This window comes from Saccostrea cucullata, unplaced genomic scaffold (genome assembly GCF_032062105.1).
Source record: "Saccostrea cucullata isolate Sc308-1 unplaced genomic scaffold, CSIRO_AGI_Scuc_v1 ctg977, whole genome shotgun sequence".
Lineage (NCBI taxonomy): Eukaryota > Metazoa > Mollusca > Bivalvia > Ostreida > Ostreidae > Saccostrea > Saccostrea cuccullata.
The window spans coordinates 79,274-103,122 of NW_026925640.1; the positions used below are offsets into that span (position 1 = coordinate 79,274).

At 33.6% G+C, this 23,849-nt stretch overlaps 3 protein-coding genes across 4 annotated transcripts; 2 read left to right on the plus strand and 1 right to left on the minus strand.

The window, feature by feature from the left end:
• Positions 1-1,854: 1,854 nt before the first annotated feature.
• Positions 1,855-8,265, minus strand: LOC134269413 (U11/U12 small nuclear ribonucleoprotein 25 kDa protein-like). Its single transcript, XM_062751601.1, has 6 exons — positions 8,155-8,265; positions 7,658-7,892; positions 7,244-7,367; positions 2,483-2,588; positions 2,273-2,347; positions 1,855-2,176 (listed from the first exon to the last, which is right to left on the minus strand). Exons 2-6 carry the CDS (start codon positions 7,874-7,876, stop codon positions 2,119-2,121), a joined length of 582 nt encoding a protein of 193 aa, XP_062607585.1. The 5' UTR covers positions 7,877-7,892; positions 8,155-8,265; the 3' UTR covers positions 1,855-2,118.
• Positions 8,266-8,459: 194 nt separating this feature from the next.
• LOC134269414 (DNA-directed RNA polymerase III subunit RPC10-like) lies at positions 8,460-9,901 on the plus strand. The gene is made up of 3 exons (XM_062751602.1): positions 8,460-8,599; positions 8,754-8,841; positions 9,477-9,901. The coding sequence occupies exons 1-3, from the start codon at positions 8,489-8,491 to the stop codon at positions 9,602-9,604; spliced, it is 327 nt and encodes a 108-aa protein (XP_062607586.1). The 5' UTR covers positions 8,460-8,488; the 3' UTR covers positions 9,605-9,901.
• Positions 9,902-11,609: 1,708 nt separating this feature from the next.
• LOC134269431 (uncharacterized) lies at positions 11,610-22,259 on the plus strand. Of its 2 annotated transcripts, XM_062751623.1 has the most exons (4): positions 11,610-12,355; positions 14,340-14,413; positions 19,757-19,810; positions 19,972-22,259. In XM_062751623.1, the coding sequence occupies exon 4, from the start codon at positions 20,067-20,069 to the stop codon at positions 21,255-21,257; it is 1,191 nt and encodes a 396-aa protein (XP_062607607.1). In that variant the 5' UTR covers positions 11,610-12,355; positions 14,340-14,413; positions 19,757-19,810; positions 19,972-20,066; the 3' UTR covers positions 21,258-22,259. The 2 variants fall into 2 exon arrangements, with proteins under 2 accessions (XP_062607607.1, XP_062607608.1); XM_062751624.1 differs by lacking the exons at positions 11,610-12,355; positions 14,340-14,413 and having other exon boundaries at positions 19,675-19,810.
• Positions 22,260-23,849: the final 1,590 nt, after the last annotated feature.

Here is a 23,849-nt window from a genome sequence, read left to right on the forward strand (position 1 = left end):
TCCTCTCACACATTTTCATTTTACCTTTTAGGTCACCTGAGCCAAAGGCTCAAGTGAGCTTTATTGATTGAAATGTGTCCATTGTCTGTCCTCTTTGTTGTAATCTTTCCGCAAAGTATCCTTGGGTAAAGGGATTCAAATGTTCAAATAAAGGGCCATACCTTCTTCCGAGGGGAGATATTATGACTTCTTGAAAAATTAATGGCATCATTTAAAAGTCTTCTTCTCAAGAACCAATGTGCATGAAAAAAATGTTTTGTGGAATCATCCTGTGGTATTGTGAATTCAATTTTTTTCAGATCATGACCTCTGAGGTTAAGGTGGGGCCACAGATGATTGATAAATATTTTACATAGGAATACCTAGGAAAATTTTTAAAAAATCTTTTTCTCAAGAACAAAGCAATGATTATTTTATAGTCATATTTTTATGGAAGTATACTCAGGTAGTTTATAATCATGTTTGTTCAAATCAAAGACTCTCAGGGGTAGGGTGGAGCCAAACTTTAATATTTAAAGTTTTCAATACTGAACAGATTTCTTCTTTTTCTTGACCAAAGTGCTCAGGTGAGTGATGTGGCCCATGGGCCTATTGTTATTCTTTTGATTTCCAAAGGGAAAATATTTCCCAGCATTAGCTCGGTTTTAAATTTGAGAACTTGTACAGTGTTTTTAGCTGTACTGCATTATGAAACTGTTAAACTTTGTGTGATTTATAATCCAGGAGTGCTCTGTTGTCTTTTGTTTTATAGAAGCTTGTCGGGTTCAGGATGCTGTAAATTATTTTTTTTTAAGACATAATGGTTTACTTTTCTTTATGCTAAGTTAATTCCTGTACATATGTACTATTTCAATAGAAAAATGAAATACCTTTTTTGTATAACTGATTTTGAATAGTAACAGTTTTGGGATATTATTTTTTTTGTTCTGTGGGCATTTTCCTTCTGTATTCATATACATATAGGTAACCCTAATCTTGGTTACCTTCAAAATATGTGCTTATATTTAAGTAAATTTTTGTTACAACTAAAGGAGAAAGCATCCTTGCAGTGCTACATCTCCTGACTATACATATCATGTACAAGTAGTATTCCATTGTTTGTGGTGAACTTACATGTAATACACATTGTATTATCAATAAATATTCTTGATATTACATGTTTTTCCACTTTTGTATTCACTATGCATAGTGGTGAATGTTTATTTTGATGTAAAAGCATTAGCTGGTAAAACATTGTTATAGACAACCTCCAAGAAAAACCAAAATGGCAGTATCGATGTCAATTTGACATCTCCTGATACATATACCCGTTACATGTCCTTGTGTTTAAAGTGGCAAATCAATAAACCAAAATCTATCCTATAATTCATGAAAAATGTAACATTTTGATAAATTACAGTAAAACTCGTTTAGTACGAACAAGGATATAGCGAATTCACGGATATAACAAAAATCCGGCAAAATTCCTAACAAATCTTTGTAAAATTTTACGGTTATGACTCTGATATAACGAATTTACGGATATAGCGAACATTTTGATTAAATATAATGAAATTTACATCTTTTATAACGAATTTCTAACGATCTCAAAATTTGATAAATTGAACTGACTTTATTTCCTGTTAGCATTTGTATGTAAAATTCCATACGTAATAAAACCTTAGTTATCAAAAGTATGTTTTGTAATATTTGCTTCCCTTACATATCTGGTAGTAATACCTGAAGGAAAAATGCATATTGCGAATTCGCTATGTATAATTATACAAATTCGTTATACGGATATAACGAATTACGGATATAGCGAATCTATGTTTTTGTAATAATTATTTGACAAAATCTTTTCCTTTCGCAAACAAATCAAGTAATAAAGCAAACAGTAATACATATAATCTACATTTGGATTTTTAATTGGTTCCCTCCAGGTTACACAATACTATGCATATGTACATTGTATATCAGCAGTACCAGCACAAAAGTGTTTTCACTGGTGGGCACACAAAATGTTCAGGGAATGTAGGACTGCTCTTGTCTGATACTAGAGTTGTACCCCTTGAAATTAAGGATGTGAATCGTTCACAGGGTCCGTTTTCTTGACTGCTTCAAAATATTTCCACACTGTCACCTTTCCTTTAGTCTTTTTATAAATGTCACTTCATCTCTGTTCCTGATGCCATATCTGAAAAGGTGAATAAAATTGTTTCGTCACTCTGCAGATAATTTGAATATATTGGTACCACCTTATTAATTTAAAATGAAAAGTAATAATGCTCACTCTTTTAGAGGCTTCTTGTCTTCATTGAGTTTCTGTCCTTCAAAATATAGCCAATATCTTTTCCAAATATACTTCCTAAAAAATTAATTTATAAAGTGTCAAGTTCTACCCCAATAAAAAAATATTTCTTAATTTGGGAGAACAAAATTAGTTACTCTTTACAATTTTTTAAAAATATAGACAGCAATGTGCAAATTAAAAAATATTTACCAGCTGATGTGCTTCTTTCCTTTACTGCGAGCAAGCTTCAAGGTCATGTGACGTTTAATGGCATGTTTAAGGTCAAGGACAGTGCCATTCTGAACCACTACCACAGCTGTAAATTAAGACATATGAAACATAAATTTGAAAGAAAATTTTTATCAGAAAGTTGTGAAAATATTGCAGGTTTTTTAATGAAACTAAGGAATAATGTGAGAATTTTGTACATAATACTGACTTATAGCTGCAAAGAAATAACTTCACTTCTATTAAGATATTGGTCAACCTGTGGTCTCTATATGTTCAAAGAATTTTTAATAAGCCTTATACAGAAAGTTAAGTAAATAGACTAAATATGGCCTAAAATTGAACTTTGCTCTTAAACAATGATTATAAAGCTTAGCAATTAAAGCATTCCTTAAAGAATTTTGAAAAATTGAACATGTTAAAGTTTTTGGTGCAGGATTCATTTTCAAGTTACTATGAGCCCTATAATGTAAAATTGCAAGGATGCTTGTGGATATTTGCTTGCACATGGAATGATACATTTTCCTGATTTAAAGTTTTTGGTGCAGGATTCATTTCCAAGTAACTTTGAGCTCTTTAATAATCAAACTTGTATGGATTATACATCTAAGGATGCATTCGACCAGGCTGGCTGCGGATGTTGAATCTGACCTACATTTTCTGGATTAGTGAAAAGGTTACTTTTTTATACAGGTTTCATTTCCAAGTAACTATGAGCCATATGTTAAGCAAACTTGCATGGATGACAGGGTTCGACACTAACTTTTTTACCTTGGTGGACCGCAGGTCCACTTGTGAAAAATTATTGGTGGACCTTCTCAATATCTGGTGGACCTTTATAAATGTTTGAATTAATGAATGAATTATTACACAAGGCATTAATTAAAACTAACTTTTATATATGTGTTGTGTGATCTAACCAGCCAACAGAATCAAATCGATTAGGGACTAGTCATTTTTTTCAGAAATATTGTAAAACTTTAAAAAAAATGTATTAATCTACAAACCATAAAAATATTTTAATAATTATCATTAAGTTACAATGGTGAAACCTGCATTTATTTCGTTTCCAAAGGTAGATTTGATTCAAAATTCATTATTAATTAATATGTTCAAATATTAAATAACTGAGCTTTTCATGTATCTACATGATCTATGGCTAGATCATATTTTTACAACGTTGCAAAACTGATATAGGTACATGTATGTGTATAAATTAATTATTTTCTAAATTTATTATTTATTCAAATAAGTAGTGATATTATGTATATCAAGAAAAAAAAATGAAACTGTGGATAATAATTCATAAAATGTAAATTATGCCTCTTTGAACATCTATAAAAACACACACACAAAAAACAATGCATAAATGCAGATGTCAATCAATTCTAATACGTTATATCGCGATTACCTCGTAGTTATCTAACTTACTACCGCTCTTTTGCGGGGGAGTCTAGAAAGCTCAAATCTCACGAGATTACTGGGGCACATGGCATTGTTTACAGTAGTGACATTCGAATGATTTGAACATTTTATGCCGAAAGAACAATGCATTGCCAAGAATTGAATTCAAAATAATAGATTGTCAATTAAGGAAAGTTTAGATTATTTTATCAGCTTTTAAATGCGACGACTTGCAATGAAAATTTAATGAAAAGAGCCCCCTTAGTTATAAATATCGTTAAAAATGTAACATTTTAGAATTAGCTCCTCTCAAAAATTAATTAGGCTGGTTCAGCGATTGTTAAGCAAGGTATTCCACCAAGATTTTTTAATTATCTGTACTTATAAATTCTAAAATGATCGATCTTGCATTGTATTCAATAGCACATTTGTCCACATCCAACAGACATTTCCTACCTCCATCGCGAAAGAGTTCCGCTAAGTTAAGTAATCGCGATATCAAGTATTATCTCCAACTATGTGCGTTCAGGCGTGAAGCAATTTCCTGTTACCCAGTGTAATTTTCACACCTTTCTGTACATTACGTAAACAGAGGAGAGACTGGCTACTGGCATGGATTTTTCATGCTTCTTATTCAAGGTCCGTGTTGATTGTTCTTTCGTCTCAATATTATTGTTAATATTGGAGTTTTCAATTTTACATGTAAAATATATCGAGTTGCTAGGTCCCCCTGATTACCTAAAACATTATTACATGTATATTTATTCCTTGTAAAATACAGGTATGGAGGAATTAATAATTTGAGTTAGGGATGAATTTCGATTTAAAGAAAAAAACCTGGAATTTCACTGTTTTTTTTTAATACGGTGTTCAGATTTTAAGTGGACCGAAGGTCCACCCAGTCCAGAACATTTGGTGGACCTTCCAATTTTTTGGTGGACTCGGCCCGCCGGTCCACCGTTAGTGTCGAACCCTGGATGATACATCTTAGGATGCACCCTAATGAACTTGCTTCAGATGCTGAATTCGACATACATTTTCCAGATAATGGACCTGGTAAAAGTTATGGGTGCAGGTCTATTAACAAGAAACTATAAGGCTTATATAAACCAAACTTGCACAGATGATACATCAAGGGATGAAAACTCCCAGACTTGCTTCAGATGCTGGATTTTAATTATGTTTTCATGATGAAAAACTAGTTTGAAGTTTTTATATAGGTCTATTCCAAAGTATCAAATCAAAATTGCATAAATTTTGCATTTTTGGATGTACACTTTTTGTTGGTTAACTGTGTGACTTTGCCTTACTTAATGACAACATTCGTTGAGGTGAGCTCTGTAATCTCTGATTACCTATGTTTTTATAAAACATAGGAGCATTGCAAGAATTTTGTACATAATACTGACATTATAGCTGCAAAGAAATAAGACCGCGGAACATTAACTGGCAAAATTGGAAATATACAGCTTACGTCATTTCTATCTGTTACAATCAAAACATACAGTGATAGACATTAGACAATGAAATGGGCGGGTACAATTCGACGCAGACGTGGGGAAAACATCGGATTGAAACTGCAGATCGAAATTCATTTTCAATCCACCTGAGCTGTTTTCAAAGCAAAGAGTGAATGTATGATCCAAAAATCAACTAATTTCAACTCCCAAGTACATATTGTTTGAAGTTCACATTAATATGAGTTTTAGCTTATAATTTTAAGAACGCAAAAGATCATAGAAGACAAAGATTATTTTTCTGGAGATATTTGATTCTAGAAGGGGAGGGGGGGGGGTTAAAAAATTGGCGAGTGAGGTCATGGCTTAACATGACAATATATTATTTATTTCTAGGATTATAAGAGTGCATGAGTTTTATACTTATTCTCACTGAAAAGTGTTGGACAACTTTATTTAAAAATCGTTCCCCCCCCCCCCCCCCCCCCCCCCCCCCCCCCCACACACACACACACACCAACACAAAGATATACATATATTTACCAAACAGAAATGAAATGTTTGCCCCTAAATATTAATTTATTTAAAACACTGGACAAAAAAAATTCAAATACCAAAATTGAAATTATTTGTCTTCTGGGTCAATCAGTAATAATGTGCATTCTAGTGTAACTGAGGTGGATTGAAAATGAATTTCGATCTGCAATTTCAATCTGATGTTTTCCCCACGTCCGCGTCGAATTGTACCCGCCCATTTCATTGTCTATCACTGAATGTTTTGATTGTAACAGATGTATATTTCCAGTTTTGCCAGTAAATGTTCCACGGTCTTAACATCAGTTCTATTAAAATATTAGTCAACCTGTGCAGTCTACGCGAAAGTTGAAAATTGTTACCGGACAAAATGTCTGGTAAAAATAAAATTTTTACCAGACCAAGCAATTTTTTACCAGACCGACTTTTTTTCCTTTAAATCCATACATCATTATGATACTGAGATTGAGAGGGTGGTGGGATGGGGTTAATTATCACTGTGAAATTTAACCTTAAATAAATTCAGAGTGAAATGGACATTCATGGACTATTCATAATTTTTCTTTGTTAAAGGTATCTATACAATTGCATGTATTTTTTTCCTTCACATTTGACTTGTACAACATACACTGTATCAAAAAAAAATTCTTAAATTTAATATGCACTTTCAATGCATGTTTATTTTTCCTGAAACAACTCATTATGGTTACTTAAATTTGATGATCATTTGAAAAAAAAATCCCAACTAAATCTACGTATGAGCTATCTAAATATTTTCCCAACCAAATCTACGTATGAGCTATCTAAAGATCTCAAACCTTTGACAGAGGAAATTCGAATTAGAATAAAAACGATCATGACAGGGTTGTAATATATAAAAATTAATCAGTTATTACTGCTAAATTGGTCAAATAAACGACATTTGTGGGGAACTGAACCATGTTTACCTCTTAATTTAGATTTATTTGGCTTTATTTTTTACCGGACATTCGGTCCTGTAAACTGATTTTTTTCACCAACCCGACCTAAATTTTACCGGTAAAAACCGACGGTCCGGTGACTTTCGCATAGACTGCCTGTGGTCTCTATATGTTCAAAGAATTTTTTAGCCTTTTACAGAAAGTTAAGTAAATAGACTAAATATGGCTTAAAATTGAACTTTGCTCTTAAACAATGATTATAAAGCTTAGCAATTAAAGCATCCATTAAAGAATTTTAAAAAATTAAACAAAAGCAGATTTCTGCAGGACATGAGTGAAAGATGATTGCTTAATTTAACTGGATATTTCTCGCACATGGATGATGATTGATTAACAGTGTAAGATAAAATAAATATAAAGATAATTACATAGGACTTCTCCATCAGCTCTTCTGACGTTGACCACTATAGCCTGACCATGTTCAAGGGCGATAAATGAATTTATCTCCTCCAAGGTCACCTCAGGTGGAAGGTCATATAAAAGGGGGTCTTTCTAAAAAAAATATATACCGTATGTGTTGTGTGAAACAGGCAAAAATACAGTCTAGAAAATAGATTTGTTTGGTATATAATCCATAAAGAAATTGTCAGACAAGGAAAGGAAAGAGTTAAAAAAAAAAAAAACATTGAAAATTTACGGTATTTCACAGTGTACTGTTAGTTTGTGTACCTGTAGCTTCTTTACATTCAGAGGTGATAAAGCAAAAGAATTTCTCAACTTGAGAATGGGAATAATACCTGCGCTTTGCTTCAAGACACCACCCCTTGTTTCATAAAACTTACTGAGACAATATCATCAATAGCAGCCTCCACTTTTGACATGGCCTCCTGGTGCGAGAGCACCAGTTCTGAGGAGTCTATTTCCTCTACTTCTCCATCCTCTCCCGGACTTTTCCCATCTTCATTACTCAACTCTGTTGTGTTTTTACTAGTGTCAGTTACGTCTTCACTTGTGACTGGAGGCTCAAAGTCAATTGGATGCTTCTGTTCATTGTTGGACATTTTATTGTTTAATATTCTACAAAGATTTAAAAGATAAATTTATGACTGTTATGACTTTCCAATATATCTAATAAACACTGGTTATATAAGATTTTGAAGTTCAAAAGTTCACTATTTATCATATTAGTATGCTGCAATTATTACAAAAACTATCTTTTGGATTCCGAACCTTGGCTTGAGATGAAATCAAAACATTAAAAAATAATTGGAAAAATTCAGATATAAGCTAAAACAGAGAGATTCCATCATATTACGATAACTGCAGTTGAAAGAAATACCTTCTTCGTTAATTTTATTATTTCATATCCACTGTAATGCCATCATTCATCATTTGGCCATCCCAGTTCTACAAATTTTCCTCATCTAGTTGAAGTGAAAGTAGATCATTAACTAATTAACACGTACATAAAATTGATCAATTTTACATGAAAAAATCTTATACATTATTATGAAAATGCTGAAAATTTACTGAAAGTACTTAAAAGCAAAAGATTAAAAATATGTTTAGAAATGAAAACGTTTGCTTCACTTGGGAAATACATACAATATCTAAACGCATCACTTGTACGGTTTAATTAACAACCTTCAAAAGAGAAAGTAAAAGTTGCCAAAATGTTGACATTTTGTCCAACGTGTGCTAATGTTTTAGTGGTTGAAGAAGGACAGAATTGTTATCGATTTGCTTGTAACACTTGTCCGTACGTTCAAAATATTCAAAGAAAGGTATGTTTATATAATTTGTATACTTTACTGACTTTAGAATTCACTGTCATTTCTTGCAAAATGTTTGTTTCTTAGTATTTCATCACCTAACCTCTTACAATAGAAAGGGACAACGCTAGAATCTCCATTATTTCATTTCAATATTTCTGAATAGATAGCTTCAAGAAAGTATCCAAAACTGAAGGAGGTTGATGATGTGTTGGGAGGAGCAGCGGCCTGGGAAAATGTAGATTCTACGGAAGGTTAGTGATTGGACAGAAGTTATTTGTCATTTAATAAAAAATCAAACCACATGCATCTTGTATTTTTTTTGAATAGAAATTTGATTTGGTAATACATATAGACAATAGTATAGAGAGAAAAGTACAACCACTTCAATGCATTAAATTACTTTTATAACAAAATGCTAGGGACATATTAATGATTTGCTTTTACATATAATTTAAGCATCGTTATATTCGTTAAGTTTACAACATATTTTAAAGTCATTTGGAAATGAAGATCACTTCGCTATAAGCTTCAATTCGTTACAAGTGTGTTCATTATAAACATGTTTAACTGCATATAAAACATGTATAAGATTGAAAAAGGAAGGAGGGGTTCTATGAGTTTATTATATATCTTATTAAAAAAAAATAGATGCCTGCATATGCATGTATTGTTAAACTCTACCAGAATCAGTAAAGATAGTGGAGTTTGGAACATATTATTTCAATGAATTCACATTACTTAAAAAAATACTTTTGAAGTAAGAGGAATAATGAACAAAAGCAAATGTGCACTTGAAATGGAACTTGCAGCTGATTGAACAAATAGTCCAGAAATCTTCATTGCATGATCCAAACAATCTAAATATTGAATATTTTTCTCTCCTCAGAAACATGTCCTAAATGCAGTCACAACAGAGCATACTTCATGCAGATACAGACGAGATCAGCTGACGAGCCCATGACAACCTTCTACAAATGCTGCAACATGGAATGTTCCCACTTATGGAGAGACTGAAAACTCTGTAGACAACAGAATGTTGTGAAGTGTGACATTTTAGAAACAAAGTGACTCAGATCTGCCCTGGACATAGGAAGACCATTAATTCTGGCAGTAATGTACCTCAAGTGGGGTAGTGAAGGAGGTGTTTCAATTCATTCTTCAACTCTTGTCTTGATATTACATGTAAAACAAATGTTTGAGTGGTATTTTTTTTTTAAATTCATAATCATGCAAAATGTCTCTTTGTACATTATACAACATAATGAATATTGATTACATATTCATGTGACATATCAGTTTTGAAATGTCACAGAGGAAAAGTTGTTTGAATAGTTTCCATACAAATATTTCTTGAAAATGCTCATGTTAAAAAAAATATTATGAATTCTGCAAAATATTACTGGTATATTTAGTAATTTTTCACTGACTTATTTATAGTAATTCTCAATACTGAACTTCTTAACTTGAATGTCAGTATTTTAAATACCAGGGATATGTCAAAAAGATGTAGCAGTCCTAACCACTCATTTTTATTGTTTTGTCAACCTCATCATCTTGGATCCTAAAATATCTTGAAGTTAAAATGTTGGTCTCACTGAGTTCAACATAACAAGATTCAACTGTATATAAAATGGCTAGAAATATTACATGGAATATCGACAGGTTGTACATGTATGTACATAATGGTATAATTTTTTTATGCCCTTATATCCATTCTACAATTAGTATTCATTTGTTCCAATTTTAGGAGGGGGTGTTTCAATATCAGATTTTGCAAAGAGACCTAAAATCCCCTAATCCCCTTTAATACTCATCAGAACTGACTGGAATTATATGACTTCATATTAAATGTACTAGAATATGCTACACTAAAAAGTAGTAGTACCCGAGAGATGTCAATGTTCCAACCTTTTGATCATGACAACCTTCACCCTAAAAACATCAACTATTGGGGGTCTTAGGATCATAGGTCTCTTTGTCAGTTGAAGCTACTGTTGAGTGATCAAGTCATAAAAGGATTGGAAACTTAAACTGATTCATTCATATGTTTTTTAACTCACCTGAAACGGGCCATGATAGTAGAGTTTAGTAGGAGCTCCATTTTTTTTTTTACATTGACATATTATAGAAATAGGACTTGAAAATTCGTCTCAAGAAGAGTAAAGCCATGATAGGTCTATTCTATTTTAAAATACTGAAGCATCCTCAGGTGGTGAAGTTTCAATTTTTGCTGTAATCCTTATCCCTTTGGTACATTTAGTGTGATGCCACTTTAAAAGTTTTACATAGGAATACATAATTATATATGTAGGGGGAAAATATACTGAAGTATAACAGGGTCTAGTTACTAATGTGATCGCTGTTGACGGTCATTATATTTAATAATTACATTTTGTTAAATACATGAGAAGATGCTTTCATAAAACCGACCTATGGTGTAATGCTATTAAATATAACTAGGGAATATATTTTTACGACTACCGAGGTAAATTGCACTTTTCGCTGTAACATTACGAACTCCGGGTTATAAATCCTGTACTATTAAGTATTGGCTATGTAATATGGATTGTGCACGGTTTACAAGGAATCACTCTTATAGACAGCATGCTGTATTTTCAAGTTCGTGGCAGAAAACCTCAGCAATCGGCTCTCCTGTCATATTCAATCGACCACGACTTACAAGTATTCCATTAAAGCTTAGTCTCCCAGCGAGACGAATTTAATTGATTTCATCAATTTTATTTTGGCGACAGGATATTTGGAAACTAAGTAACGATGTATTTTTAAAAAAAAAAACTGGATTAAGGGTCCTCAATGTAAATTTAAACTAAGCACAAAAATGTAATACGCAATAACGTTTTAAATATTTCAATTTCCATTACATTTTGCATTAATGGCAACACAGAATGTTAATTAATATAGTGATCTATATTTGTTGAGTCATTATAAGAGTTTGCATGCATTAACAGTATAAAAAAGAAAAGAAAAAAAAACATTCATCTTGATATAACACTAAATGAAAACACTCGCGGGGTCGTGAACATATTAGACATAAATAAGTACAATAATTCAATTTAAATGCCACCGAATTAAGGGAGAAGATGTGTATTATTCCATTATGTTCTCTTTTTAATTTATGCAGTTAATAGAAAGGTTTATAGGTTGTTGGAGTTTAATCTACCGTTAAGTTGTGTTCTAATCTTCCTTTCACAAATTGGTTTCCGATCTTTGATGAATGGGGGGATAACAACACGTCTTGGGAAAAGTACTCTCCTTAACCCGACCCCTAGAGAATCGTGAACATGGTCTGACCTAACCCCCATGTTTTATTCACCGTTGGACTGCTTTTCTTTCATTAGCCGGGATTGATCGCATTTTTTTCACACCGTCCTTCAAGATTGATTCTGTGTTAGGATTTGTAATCGAAGTCTTATCCAGTGGATTTAGTTTATCGTTTGCGGATTGAATTTTCTATCGATAAGGAGTATTAATATGTTTTTGCAGTGTTTTCTGTAACAGAGACCCGAATACGTTTCTTTTTTGATAAGTAATTGTAAACTTGAGCTCGGGTTGTATTTACCTAACTACGAAAGGGTTATTTAGCAGAAGAATCTAGTAGCCTGGAATATACCTTAGTTATTTAAATGGATTAGATAAGTAAAATTCTACTGGGAAATATCTATATCGGATTGTATCCAAATTTATCGATACTTCCATGGAATTACGAAGGAAAAAGTCTAGGATATAAGTATTAAGTAACTGAAGGTAACGTATAATCTATAAATGTTCAAACCTTTTATTCTGCAAGCATCGCATAAGGTAAAAATCGATCTGTTCTCTCAGATCTATATAAAGTTTGATGCGCTGAAATGCAAAGAACACATTTTTATTGAATTCATGAATTATTGATAACCACTGATTCCGGGCGCTCTTACAGTTGTATTTCACACTGCATTGGGGATAGCGTGTTAGCAAATAAAAATTCTATGAACAGATTTGTAAATCAAGTGGAATTTTAAACAGCCTAGCTACTGTAAGTTCAAACTTGCCATAGACCCACACCTTGTTTTTAAAAGGACCCATACACGTATATATTAGTCTTACTTGCACACCGACAAGGGAGTAGGTTAATTTAAGAACATTTTAAATATCGATACATTTTACTTTTTAAATGTTCATCTTGTTGCTACATGTATGTCTGTAAACATTTCTGATGCAGTATAGGATTTCCATTATATTTTGTGGAATTAAAAAAAATTGCATCGAAAATGCCGAATTCAAATGAATGGTTGAACGACAATAATACATAAAAGAAAAGATATAATGATATCAATTTTCTTAAAGATCTCAGTATATAATATCTGTGCATTACAGACATGTAAAAACAAATCTAGGAAAAAGTATATTTTTAGAATTTTTTTTTTTAACTTTTAAAATTATAAAAACTTTACAGAATATATTATCTTTCATGTATAAGTTCGAAAATTAAACGAGTGCAATTGAACTCAGTCGCAATACTTGTATGAATATTAAAATAATGATGTGCCCCGAAGAATTCTGTCCATACATGAAAACTGGTATAGTTTCCCCTCCCCCAACCGAAATGTTTAACCCCCGCTTTAAAATTAAATGCTCTACATATATACAGGCCTGAATTTACGTACATGTATACAGTAACACCCGCGCTGTCTTTCCAAGTCAGTAATAATTATACATATAGCAATAATATCAAATTTACTTATCTCTGTATAAATGTTATAAAAATTATTTAGCCCCTATTTATTGGAGATTAGTTCTGTTATTCTGTTCTACCACTGCGGGGACAAATATCAACGTGTGTTCTGAAAACTTAGTTACATAGATATTTTTCAGAGGTATCAGCTCCCCCTTTAAAATCTCGGACTTAAATCCAAACTTTTCGCTGATCAAGATTTCCAAGTATAATTAAAAACTAAAAAACAAGCCCTGGCAACACTATGCACTCTGCTAGACGTGTTATTCGTTAGTAAATCGCCGATAAGTCTATTACTTCTTACACTGTCATATTAATTTTCGAGGTGAAGGAATTAGCAAGCTTTAATCTGTTTGGACAATTTCCGACAGAGCATTTTCAAGAATTTAAGGTGGTCCAATATAATCGAAAATCTCATTAATTCTTTTTCGTTTAAAGTATATTTTAGAGGGAAATATTGCAAGTCACCAATTAATGAGTCGATTGCACGTATATATAACTATAATCAAAGAATATTTACTTTGTGTGAATACCCCGTTAAATGAATCTTTTTATTTGCAAAACAGAAAAACCGATTCCTTTCAATTTTTCTGAGGGTTGCACATTTTATAAGAAAAGGTATTGGAAAATTGATTGAATGATGATAAGGCATTGACAATTAAAATGTGGAATTGTTATTTGAGAAATCTTTTTTCGTGAATATTAAGTAAAAATACATATTTCATTTCAGTATACCACACCCATTTTTGTCTCTTAAAGGACTAATTCTTTTCAATCTTAATTTATTACAATAGTTCTTATAGCGCCTTAAATGGATGTAATGAAATCTATTGATCTGACTTTACATATCTGACTTGGCAGAACTACTTATTCAAACGACCAAGCATCTATTAAAACGATTCTGAATTCACCACGATATACGAACTGTGTATAACATTTCGTCTTTGTTATATCAAGGCAATAGTCTGCGATTGACTTTAAACATCAATTAAATCAATTTTATTCATTATGTTGCAGATAAACCTTTCAAAATCGTTGTGCCAGGATAAGGACATATTCTGAGATCCAGTCAATACTGAATATCGACTGAGGTAAGCATTTTAGAATTTTTTGTCATCAAATTAATGTCCGATAAAGCGGTACCATGCTGCTTTCAGTAAAACCCATTAGTGATTAATATAAAAATGTATGATGCAGTGTCTAGAATATATTAATGTTTTCAAAATTTTCTGCAAAGTCGCGTCGACATGACATTTATTTATTGGCATAGGCAAGCAAATGCACCATCGTCATGCAGTTTTCTGTTTGCAGTACAATTTTCTATTTGTCGATATAATAACGCTTTCTAAACCACAGAAAATTAATATAAGAATAAATTGAATGGAGTTTAAGATCCTTTATTCAAACTGAACACATTTTCCGTGCATTAATCATATAAATATCCTCAAAACATTATGTCATTAATTGATGCAGATTTCAATAGATTCTGGCAAGGCAAAAGTGCACTTCGTTGTCTACTAAAATGGTATTTTCCCCATAGTCTATACATATTTATAGAGATTGCAAAGTTTTTCTAAAGAGTGGATTCTGGCACATGTATCAAGATATTTACTTTAAAAAAAATTGTCAAATATCACGTCAGATTTATGTGGCGTCTTGTGTCGCTGAACACACTTTGTTACCCTAAACGAAACAGAATGACGATTGTCTTTTTCAGTGGTGGACTTCGGAAAATTAGGGGATGGAATTGGGGCTAAAAAGATTAACGCTAAATAAATACCCCTTTAACCAAAGTAAAATCTTTAATAACATTTAACTTAACTATTGAAAATTTAAAAATTCATTAATCTGCTTTGAAATAGTAATAGATTACTGTTTAGTACATACTAGTACTCGATTCGACATGTCCTTGTGGAGAGGTATACCACATACGTACCAAATATCTCTAAATGAAGATGCCATGATTTTATTCTAAAGAATTGAAAATTCCTTTAATAAAATGCAACAATATTTACAAAAAGCTAGCTATGTGAAAGTGGAATTTCATTTTATAGTAATTAATGAAGATGCAGCTGGGTGTTTGATGTTACGACTCAAGTCAAGGTCATCAATACATTATAAGACTAATATATATTATAAGAATATAATTGAACTAATATTAAAATGATTAAGTAAGACCATCTTAAAAAAATGTTTGTTTGCCTTCTCCGGACTGAAAGGCTAAAATGTCTATAACTTTATTTAAACCTGCATAAAACAATATTTTCTAACATTCTTTTTCCAAAAATTTTCTTTTGTCAACATTAATACATGTATATTGAAATTTTCTTGAAAAAAGTGTCCCCACCTACCTACCGACCCAGCTTTTGGGAGACAAACAAACATTCTTTTAGAGATGGCGTAAATATTTTAAAAATATGGTATCGTTCTATGTTTTGAGGAACAAATAATCTTTTCTCCATGGTGATCTTTAAGACTTTGTGGCATGCAATCCCATCCCTGCAACATGAACCATCGATTCTTCGATTTCAATGAAGTCCAAATGATGTTTCCATTTAATTTCACTTGGTAAACAGAGAATTTATTGTGTCCAGACATTTAAAGTCATAATGCAAGTTTAAATACTTTGAACAATTGTAAAGAATGCGACATTGATAACCCATGAAGATAAAACGATCACTTGTTCTTTTTTGATTTGGAACATTTATTACACAGTTGATAGGAAAAACAACTCGCATATCATGTGTACATATCTAGTATAACAATACGAAAATCGTTACCCCACGCCTGGCACACTCAATGGGTCAATTTACGGGGGCTTTAGAAAATCGAATTAGCTTTCAGCTTGACTTCTTTTGCAGACCTTTGTCTTACTAAATCGTCAGAATTATCAATCTGGGGGAAAGATATTATCAATTTCAATATTTACACCAAAACATACCAAGAAAAAAATGAGATCTCAAACAAGACACAATTTTGCTTTGCACTATAGAACCTCTATGTCTTACGTCATATGTTTCCATTTGATTCAAATTTTTAAAAAGTGCCGAGATTCGTTGGCAAAAAAGTTTTATGTGAATACAAAGTTTGCATACCAAGTTTAGGGTACAATGACTTGTTTCTATCAATCGTTAGGTCTTTGTTTTTATACCGAATTTGATTTCAGAATTTTCCGTCTACATTATTAATACATATATAGGGCTCACGTCGGACGTAACCGGTAAACAAGGGATGATTACTCCTTCTAGGCACCTGATCCCACTTTCGGAATTTCCGGAGGTCCTCGTTTAAGCCCTCTTTACTGTTTTGTATTATTTATAGAAATTTCAAATGGCATGTAAGTACCTTTCTGACTGCACTTGTCAAAATGAGCAGACAAAAAGAATCTGTTTTATCATTAAAATAGGTGGTAGTTTGAAATTAATGAACATATCAAAATTATTGTCCTGACATAAAAAGGAGTACCGTAAGCAAGCATTGATTGTCCTAAGACTTCTTATGTACGCAGATCTGAAAAGTAGGACAGTTAATCCTGACATCATACAATAATCCACACTAGCCCCAGATGATAAGTTCAACAGAGTAAATAATATAAAGTAAGCCTTGCTATATATGGAATATTTAGCAAAATGATGAGCATATTAGTGATCTCAGTAAAATGCTCATAATTTATAAATTGAAGGAAAAAAGCATTCAAAACAGTGAAGTCATCGTTCTCAACATCACAAAAAATTTAATGTCAAGTGAACGGGTCTTTGAAATGCAAGTTTGATATAAGATATTCCATAAATATTAAACTTAGTCATTGATGAAAGAGAATAATTATGCAATGTTTGAGCAAGAAACTGTCTTTATTGCATTTTGTGCAGAATTGGTTGCATGAAGCACTTTTTATAAAGTGATTGCAAAAACTCATCAAAACTTAATCTGTGGTTGATAATGCTGAGCAATTTTCAATTGATCACCTTAAAATATGTTTTTATCATTCAGTCAGAATGGTATTAGAGAGCCTCCAATATAAGTTTAATCAGCTTATTATTAATGATAATGAATTCGAACCACTGAATCGATGCCATTTAAAAAGATTTATGATCGACTTATAAGTGGAATTTCATTGCATACAACACTGTGTTTACTTAAAATCTTAAAGTATGTGCAAATTTACAATGATAAGTGTTCATCTTAAGCAAGTGCTTCATTAGCTCACCTGAGCCGAAGGCTCAAGTGAGCTTTTCTGATCAAAATTTGTCCGTTGTCTGTCGTTGTCGTTGTCGTTGTTGTCGTTGTTGTCGTCGTAAACTTTTCACATTTTCATCTTCTTCTCAAGAACCACTGGGCCAATTTCAACCAAACTTGGTACAAAGTATCCTTGGGTGAAGGGGATTTAAGTTTGTTCAAATGAAGGGCCACGCCCTTTTCCAAGGGGAGATAATCATGAATTTGTTAAAAATTAATGACATTTTTAAAAAATCTTCTTCTCCAGAACCGCTGGGCCAGGAAAGATGAAACTCATGTGGAATCATCCTCAGGTAGTGTGGATTCAAGTTTGTTCAAATCATGACCCCCGGGGCAAGGGTGGGGCCAAAATGGCCGACCCAAGTTTTACATGGAATATATAGGAAAAATCTTTAAAAATCTTCTCAAGAACCACTGGACCAGGAAAGATGAAACTCATGTGGAATCATCCACAGGTAGTGTAGATTTAAGTTTGTACAAATCATGACCCCCGGGGCAAAGATGCGGCCAAAATGGCCGACCCAAGTTTTACATAGGAATATATAGGAAAAATCTTTAAAAATCTTCTTCTTCAGAACCACTGGGCCAGGAAAGATGAAACTCATGTGGAATCATCCTCAGGTAGTGTAGACTCAAGTTTGTTCAAATCATGACCCCCTGGGCAAGGGTGGGGCCAAAATGGCCGACCCAAGTTTTACATAGGAATATATAGGAAAAATCTTTAAAAAACTTCTTCTCAAGAACCACTAAGACAGGAAAGATGAAACTCATGTGGAATCATCCTCAGGTAGTGTAGATTCAAATTTGTTCAAATCATGACCCCAGGGGCAAGGGTGGGGCCAAAATGGCCAACCCAAGTTTTACATAGGAATATATAGGAAAAATCTTTAAAAATCTTCTTCTCCAGAACCACTGGGCCAGGAAAGATGAAACTCATGTGGAATCATTCTCAGGTAGAGCAGATTCAAGTTTGTTCAAATCATGACCCCCGGGGCTAGGGTGGGGCCAAAATGGCCGACCCAAGTTTTACATAGGAATATATAGGAAAAATCTTTAAAAATCTTCTTCTCCAGAACCGCTGGGCCAGGAAAGATGAAACTCAGGTGGAATCATCCTCAGGTAGTGTAGATTCAAGTTTGTTCAAATCATGACCCCCCGGGCAAGGGTGGGGCCAAAATGGCCTATCCTAGTTTTACATAGGAATATATAGGAAAAATCTTTAAAAATCTTCTTCTCCAGAACCACTGGGCCAGGAAAGATGAATCTCATGTGGAATCATCCTCAGGTAGTGTAGATTTAAATTTGTTCAAATCGTGACCTCCGGGGCTAGGGTGGGGCCAAAATGGCCGACCCAAGTTTTACATAGGAATATATAGGGAAACCTTTTAAAATCTTTAGTTCAAGTACTTCAAAGCTATGATTAGTGATATTTATATGGAATCATCCTCAGGTAGTGTAGATTCAAGTTTGTTCAAATGATGAACGCCTGGAGGGGGTGGGGTGGAGTAAATTCAAGCCTGATGTGCTCAGGTGAGCGCTGTGGCCCCTGGGCCTCTTGTTTTATACTTCCTATACCATTAGTACTTATGTTCAGAGGTTTTTATATGTCTCTTCTTATATGTTTAAATATTTCTAGACAAAATGGGAAAAACATCATAATGACAATGCATTTTGTTTGAGCCAATTGAGAAACATGATAGTGTTGATAAAGGTACTTTCTGGTAGGTTCTAGAACCGACTCCATCCACATGAAAAAAAGTATCGTAAGACATCAGTAAGTGCAAGATTATCAGAAAAATCCGTCAGCATTAATATTAGGGAACCTGTAAAGAGTTTGAGAAAGCAGTGCTTTGATAGATACACAGAGAAATTTTTCGTATTCAGACAAGACTTTATGTAAATGAGGATAATTCTCAATATGAACACAATGCTGTCAATGACCCTAACAGAAAATTGGAAAAATTATTAAAAGTCTAATCGTTTGTATTTAAACAAAAGATAAACTGGTAAACCTTTAAATTCATTGAGGTCAAGTGAAGTGTGACTGCTGTACGTTGTAAGCTCTCTGCTTGTATTCAATTAATCATTCTGTCCAAAGAAAAATATTCCTCTGTATATATGGAAATATTCCCTTCGATTCAGATTATGTGCAAAACAAACAGAACATAATGACGAGTGTTGATTTTTCTATTTTGCAGTGAACTATTTTGATAGCCGATGAATAGATTGAACAAAAATGGAAGACCTGAAATGTAAGTATTCTTATCTCTTAGAAAAATGATTTACAATAATTTCTGAGGTGAAGTTTGTTTTTCAAAAGTTGACAGGTTCACAATAGATTTATAATCTAATAAAGATCTGTGTCTAAAAAGAAAGTGATTTCTCTCATATTTTCCCACAATTTTCGTCGCAGGAACACCCTTCCTGAGGAAAAGAAAAAAGAAGTTTTCAATTCATGTGGCAGGGAGATCAAGTAAACGACAATACTAATTAAATGTGTTCTTGATAATGTTAAAATATTCCGTCACAAGTGATGAAGGATCGTTCTCGCCAAATCACATTCGTCACGATACTACAGACACTCTAATGAAGGATACAATTGATGTTAACATAAATCCAAGGTCACGTGCAAAAATGGTCATGAAAAAACGCGCAAAACACGTCCAACGAAGAGGAACAGACTTAGCTTTGTTTCCACCAATTTCCCAAACACCGAGTAGAAAGGAGGTCATTACGCCGTATGTAAACCATATCGAGGCTGAGTCGCCATACATAAGTTCATTAGGCATTTCGCGTGTTCATGACGTCACGACACCATACGTTTTACATACCCAATATTCAAAACACGATGGAACATCCCCTGTGCAAAAGGAATACACGAGAGTGTCCAATATTTCTCGTAACAACGCCGGGACGCCACAAAATCAACCACAGCATAATATAGTTGAAGTAACTAGAATTAGAAAAGACCAATCGTTTTCCCATGAAAGTATTAATAAAGTCGGTGGCTCTTCTCCTTTTATAGAAAGACGATCACGGTTAGAACATAGACGAAAATTAGCGAGGGAGAATTCAAATCAACAGGCTGCAAAGAACCATGTTCAAGAGAGTAATAAAAACGCAAAATTACAGGTTCAAAGTAATCAAATGGGACTTGTCCAAAGAGCCGAGAGACATAAGTCTTTTCATGATTACAGCCGAGCCAGAAACGAGGAACAATTTTCTATAAGGAAAAAGATAGAGCAGTTCCGAAAATGGCACGAGGAGCAATATAAAGACAAATTGAAGAAACTGAAGGAAGAGGTGGATAATCAATATGAGGTGGAAAACCGTAAAGCTCAAACGTCCAGGGTAGGAAGTCATACCCCACAAGGCAATATCTCAGTGGAGAAGAAAGATCGCCTAGAAAAGAAAACTAAAACAGAACCGCATCAACAATCGTCTTCCAGTGGTCACACGCCGCTTTTGAATGGAGGAAATTTGCCCAGTTGTTCCGTTGATGAGAAAGCGAGTTCCGAAAGGACTTGGCACACGTGGCGTGACGTCAATGACTCATATGCTTACACAAACGTTAAACAGTACATAGAGGAAAACGAACTTATGACAACTGAGAAAGAGGATTGGATTAAAAAGTGGGTTGTTGAGGTCGACAAGGCTATGCTGATGAAATTAGAGGAAGAAGGGCAAATACAAGTTTGATCATTGTAGAATTTTAGTTCAAAGCAGTCTGTGATATTTAATTGTAAAGCTTTTGTCCTACTGATCTCTGATGGAGGAGCCAGATTTGCCATCAATAATACAGTATTATTTTATTCTTGAGAGAGGAATTTTTTTTTTTCAGATAACGTATTTATTGCAAGGAGATGGGCAAACAAGTCGTGCATAAACAGTGTACATTTGTATACATTTTCAATTGTGAATTTAGTATTTAAAGTAAAGTGATCACCGAAGTTATGACAACATTTTCGGAGGAGAAATACCGTTTCTTAAGTCAAAGAAATCTCGAGGATTCCCTTCCTGGAAGCAAACACGCTAATCACTACGCTTTACATGATAAATATTGCCATTTAAATCATGACTGTGATATGACCGTTGAATTCAAATATTTCAAATATTTTGTTATGAATGTTTATTTTTAAAAAATTAGTGGGTCTTTGCTCTATTATTATTATTTCTGCACATGTTATTTTTTGTTTGGTAAACCAAAAAGTGTATATTTTACGCATACTTTGAGTATAATCTTTCATGAAAATGGAACAAAGACTCACTCATGTGGAAAAAAAAACTCGGATTTTACAGGATGTAAACGTGAAATGAAATTTCAAAGAAAACTGGGATATTTTGAGATGTTTCCCCCACGTTTATTTGTCGCACGGTAGGCTTTTTGCTCGGCTTGTTCGCCCAACTTCGTAATGGTGCAATTTTCAACACCCCGTGCTAAGAATTTGTTATATTTGGAGTTATTCTTGGCCACATTCAACGTGGAAATATACATTGTCCTTCGTGGAATAATTAAGAACAATTTGTTTCTTGGGAACTTAAGTTATCGTTACTGAGCTTGGAAACAACGAAAGTTATATTTTGTTTTTAACTACTGAGGTAGCGTGCACACTCCAAGTTCTCTAGATTTAGATGCCTGTGAAATTATTTAAATTATTGAGTTTGTTAATATATAATTATATATGACTTGTTAAATAAATTAATGTTTGCACAAGTTGTAAGTCATTATTCATGGGTTTTCTTGCAGGGATTGATTTTGTACCTGGAATATACTTCTGTCATTTCTTGTTCAGAAAATCAAGATCTTATTTAGGATGGTATCAGATATGTTCTAGTCATTGGTCGGTGTCTGCGTTAATCGGTGAAAGTCCACATATAATTATTTGGCGCAAGGTGAAAATAATGAAAAAGTAACAAAAAAAATCGACATAATGATGAATTGTACTTGCTGACAAGATCATTGTTTAGACCATAGAATGTGCAAAATGTTGACTTTAAACGAGACTGTTGGTTTTTCTGTATCTTCACCTTGTTTAGCAAAAATATTGTGAACAATCCGCCTTGTTTTAGATACCTGTATACATCTTGAGAATATTTGATGCATCATGGTCCCATCCTCAGGAACCACTCAGCTCTCCGCCTTCACATCAGTACATTTAAAATTAATTTACAAGCAAACACACGGAATCTTGGTGTTTCATTTTTCACTGTTCTTCTCTCTTCTTCCATATCCACCTGGATGCCACTTCTGCCTCTCTGCCCAGGCTTCCACTGAGTTGTCATTTCTCAGTGCCTATTACACCGACAATCCGCAAGCCCCCCCCCCTTCCCCCCGCATAGATTGCCCTACAAATCGAAGGAATCTAACTTCCACAGGGAGACACAACACTCTCCAATCCCGTTGTTTACAGTCTGCAACCAGATCCTGGTACTTAGTCATTTTCCACTCATGGGCTTCTTCAATTCTGTCCTCCTACGGCTCTGTAAGTTTCGGCATAATAAAAAGCCGGGCTACGATTGACCTAATATTAATATCTGGTCTCTGACAGGTAGATTCCATTTCCTGTGGAAATTGCATAAGACTGTTGAGATTTGCTCACATTTCCCAGTTACTGGCGGTCCCCAACAGTCCGCCTCCTTCCGTCTTTGTATTTTCTATCTGTTAAGGCTACTGATTATGAAGATAAGATATGTTCCAGGTTGGCTGGTCTACTACAAAGACTGCAGTTTGGATCGCCCCTCATGTCCCTTGTTGTTGGATTGGTTGGGGTGGCAGCACGTCATTATCCGACTAAAGGACAGATGATACAAACGAAAATATGGGTGTCTGGAATCTGGATTAGTATGTTATATTTTTTGACCTATTTTGGTTGTAAATGATGTGATTGATGAATTTTTTGAACATTAAGAATTTGTAAACTTTCTATGATGTTCAAAATCCAACCTTTTTGCAACCATCCCTTTTCACCTTTACAATTTTTGTCACTTAAAATTCTATCATTGTGAAATTTGAATAAAAAAAATCAAAATCAGTATAATTCAGGTCTTCCGTTTCAGACGGAAGACCTTATAGTGATTCTACTGTTTTTTCTTATTCTTATTATTATTTTTTTCCCCAAATCTTGTCGGCAGGATTTCTCAGAGATGGCTGGACGGATTTTCCTGAAATTTTCAGGGATGGTAGAAAATGAAAATACTGCGAGACGTTTTTTTCATTTTTTGAAAATTCACTTCCGGTCGTCAGATATGTCCGATTTCCGCTTTTTTCAAAAATATTTAATCCGAGTGAGA

Bases quoted from the DNA above. Each gene is read 5' to 3' on its own strand.
- LOC134269413 (XM_062751601.1), bottom strand. From the start codon at position 7,876: ATGTCCAACAATGAACAGAAGCATCCAATTGACTTTGAGCCTCCAGTC. The intron at 7,368-7,657 runs GTAAGTTTTATG...TATTTTTTTTAG, and splicing joins CTATTGATGATATTGTCTCA to AAAGACCCCCTTTTATATGA. The intron at 2,177-2,272 runs GTGAGCATTATT...TCACCTTTTCAG, and splicing joins GACAAGAAGCCTCTAAAAGA to ATATGGCATCAGGAACAGAG.
- LOC134269414 (XM_062751602.1), top strand. From the start codon at position 8,489: ATGTTGACATTTTGTCCAACGTGTGCTAATGTTTTAGTGGTTGAAGAA. The intron at 8,600-8,753 runs GTATGTTTATAT...ATTTCTGAATAG, and splicing joins TTCAAAATATTCAAAGAAAG to ATAGCTTCAAGAAAGTATCC. The intron at 8,842-9,476 runs GTTAGTGATTGG...TTCTCTCCTCAG, and splicing joins AAATGTAGATTCTACGGAAG to AAACATGTCCTAAATGCAGT.
- LOC134269431 (XM_062751623.1), top strand. From the start codon at position 20,067: ATGTTAAAATATTCCGTCACAAGTGATGAAGGATCGTTCTCGCCAAAT.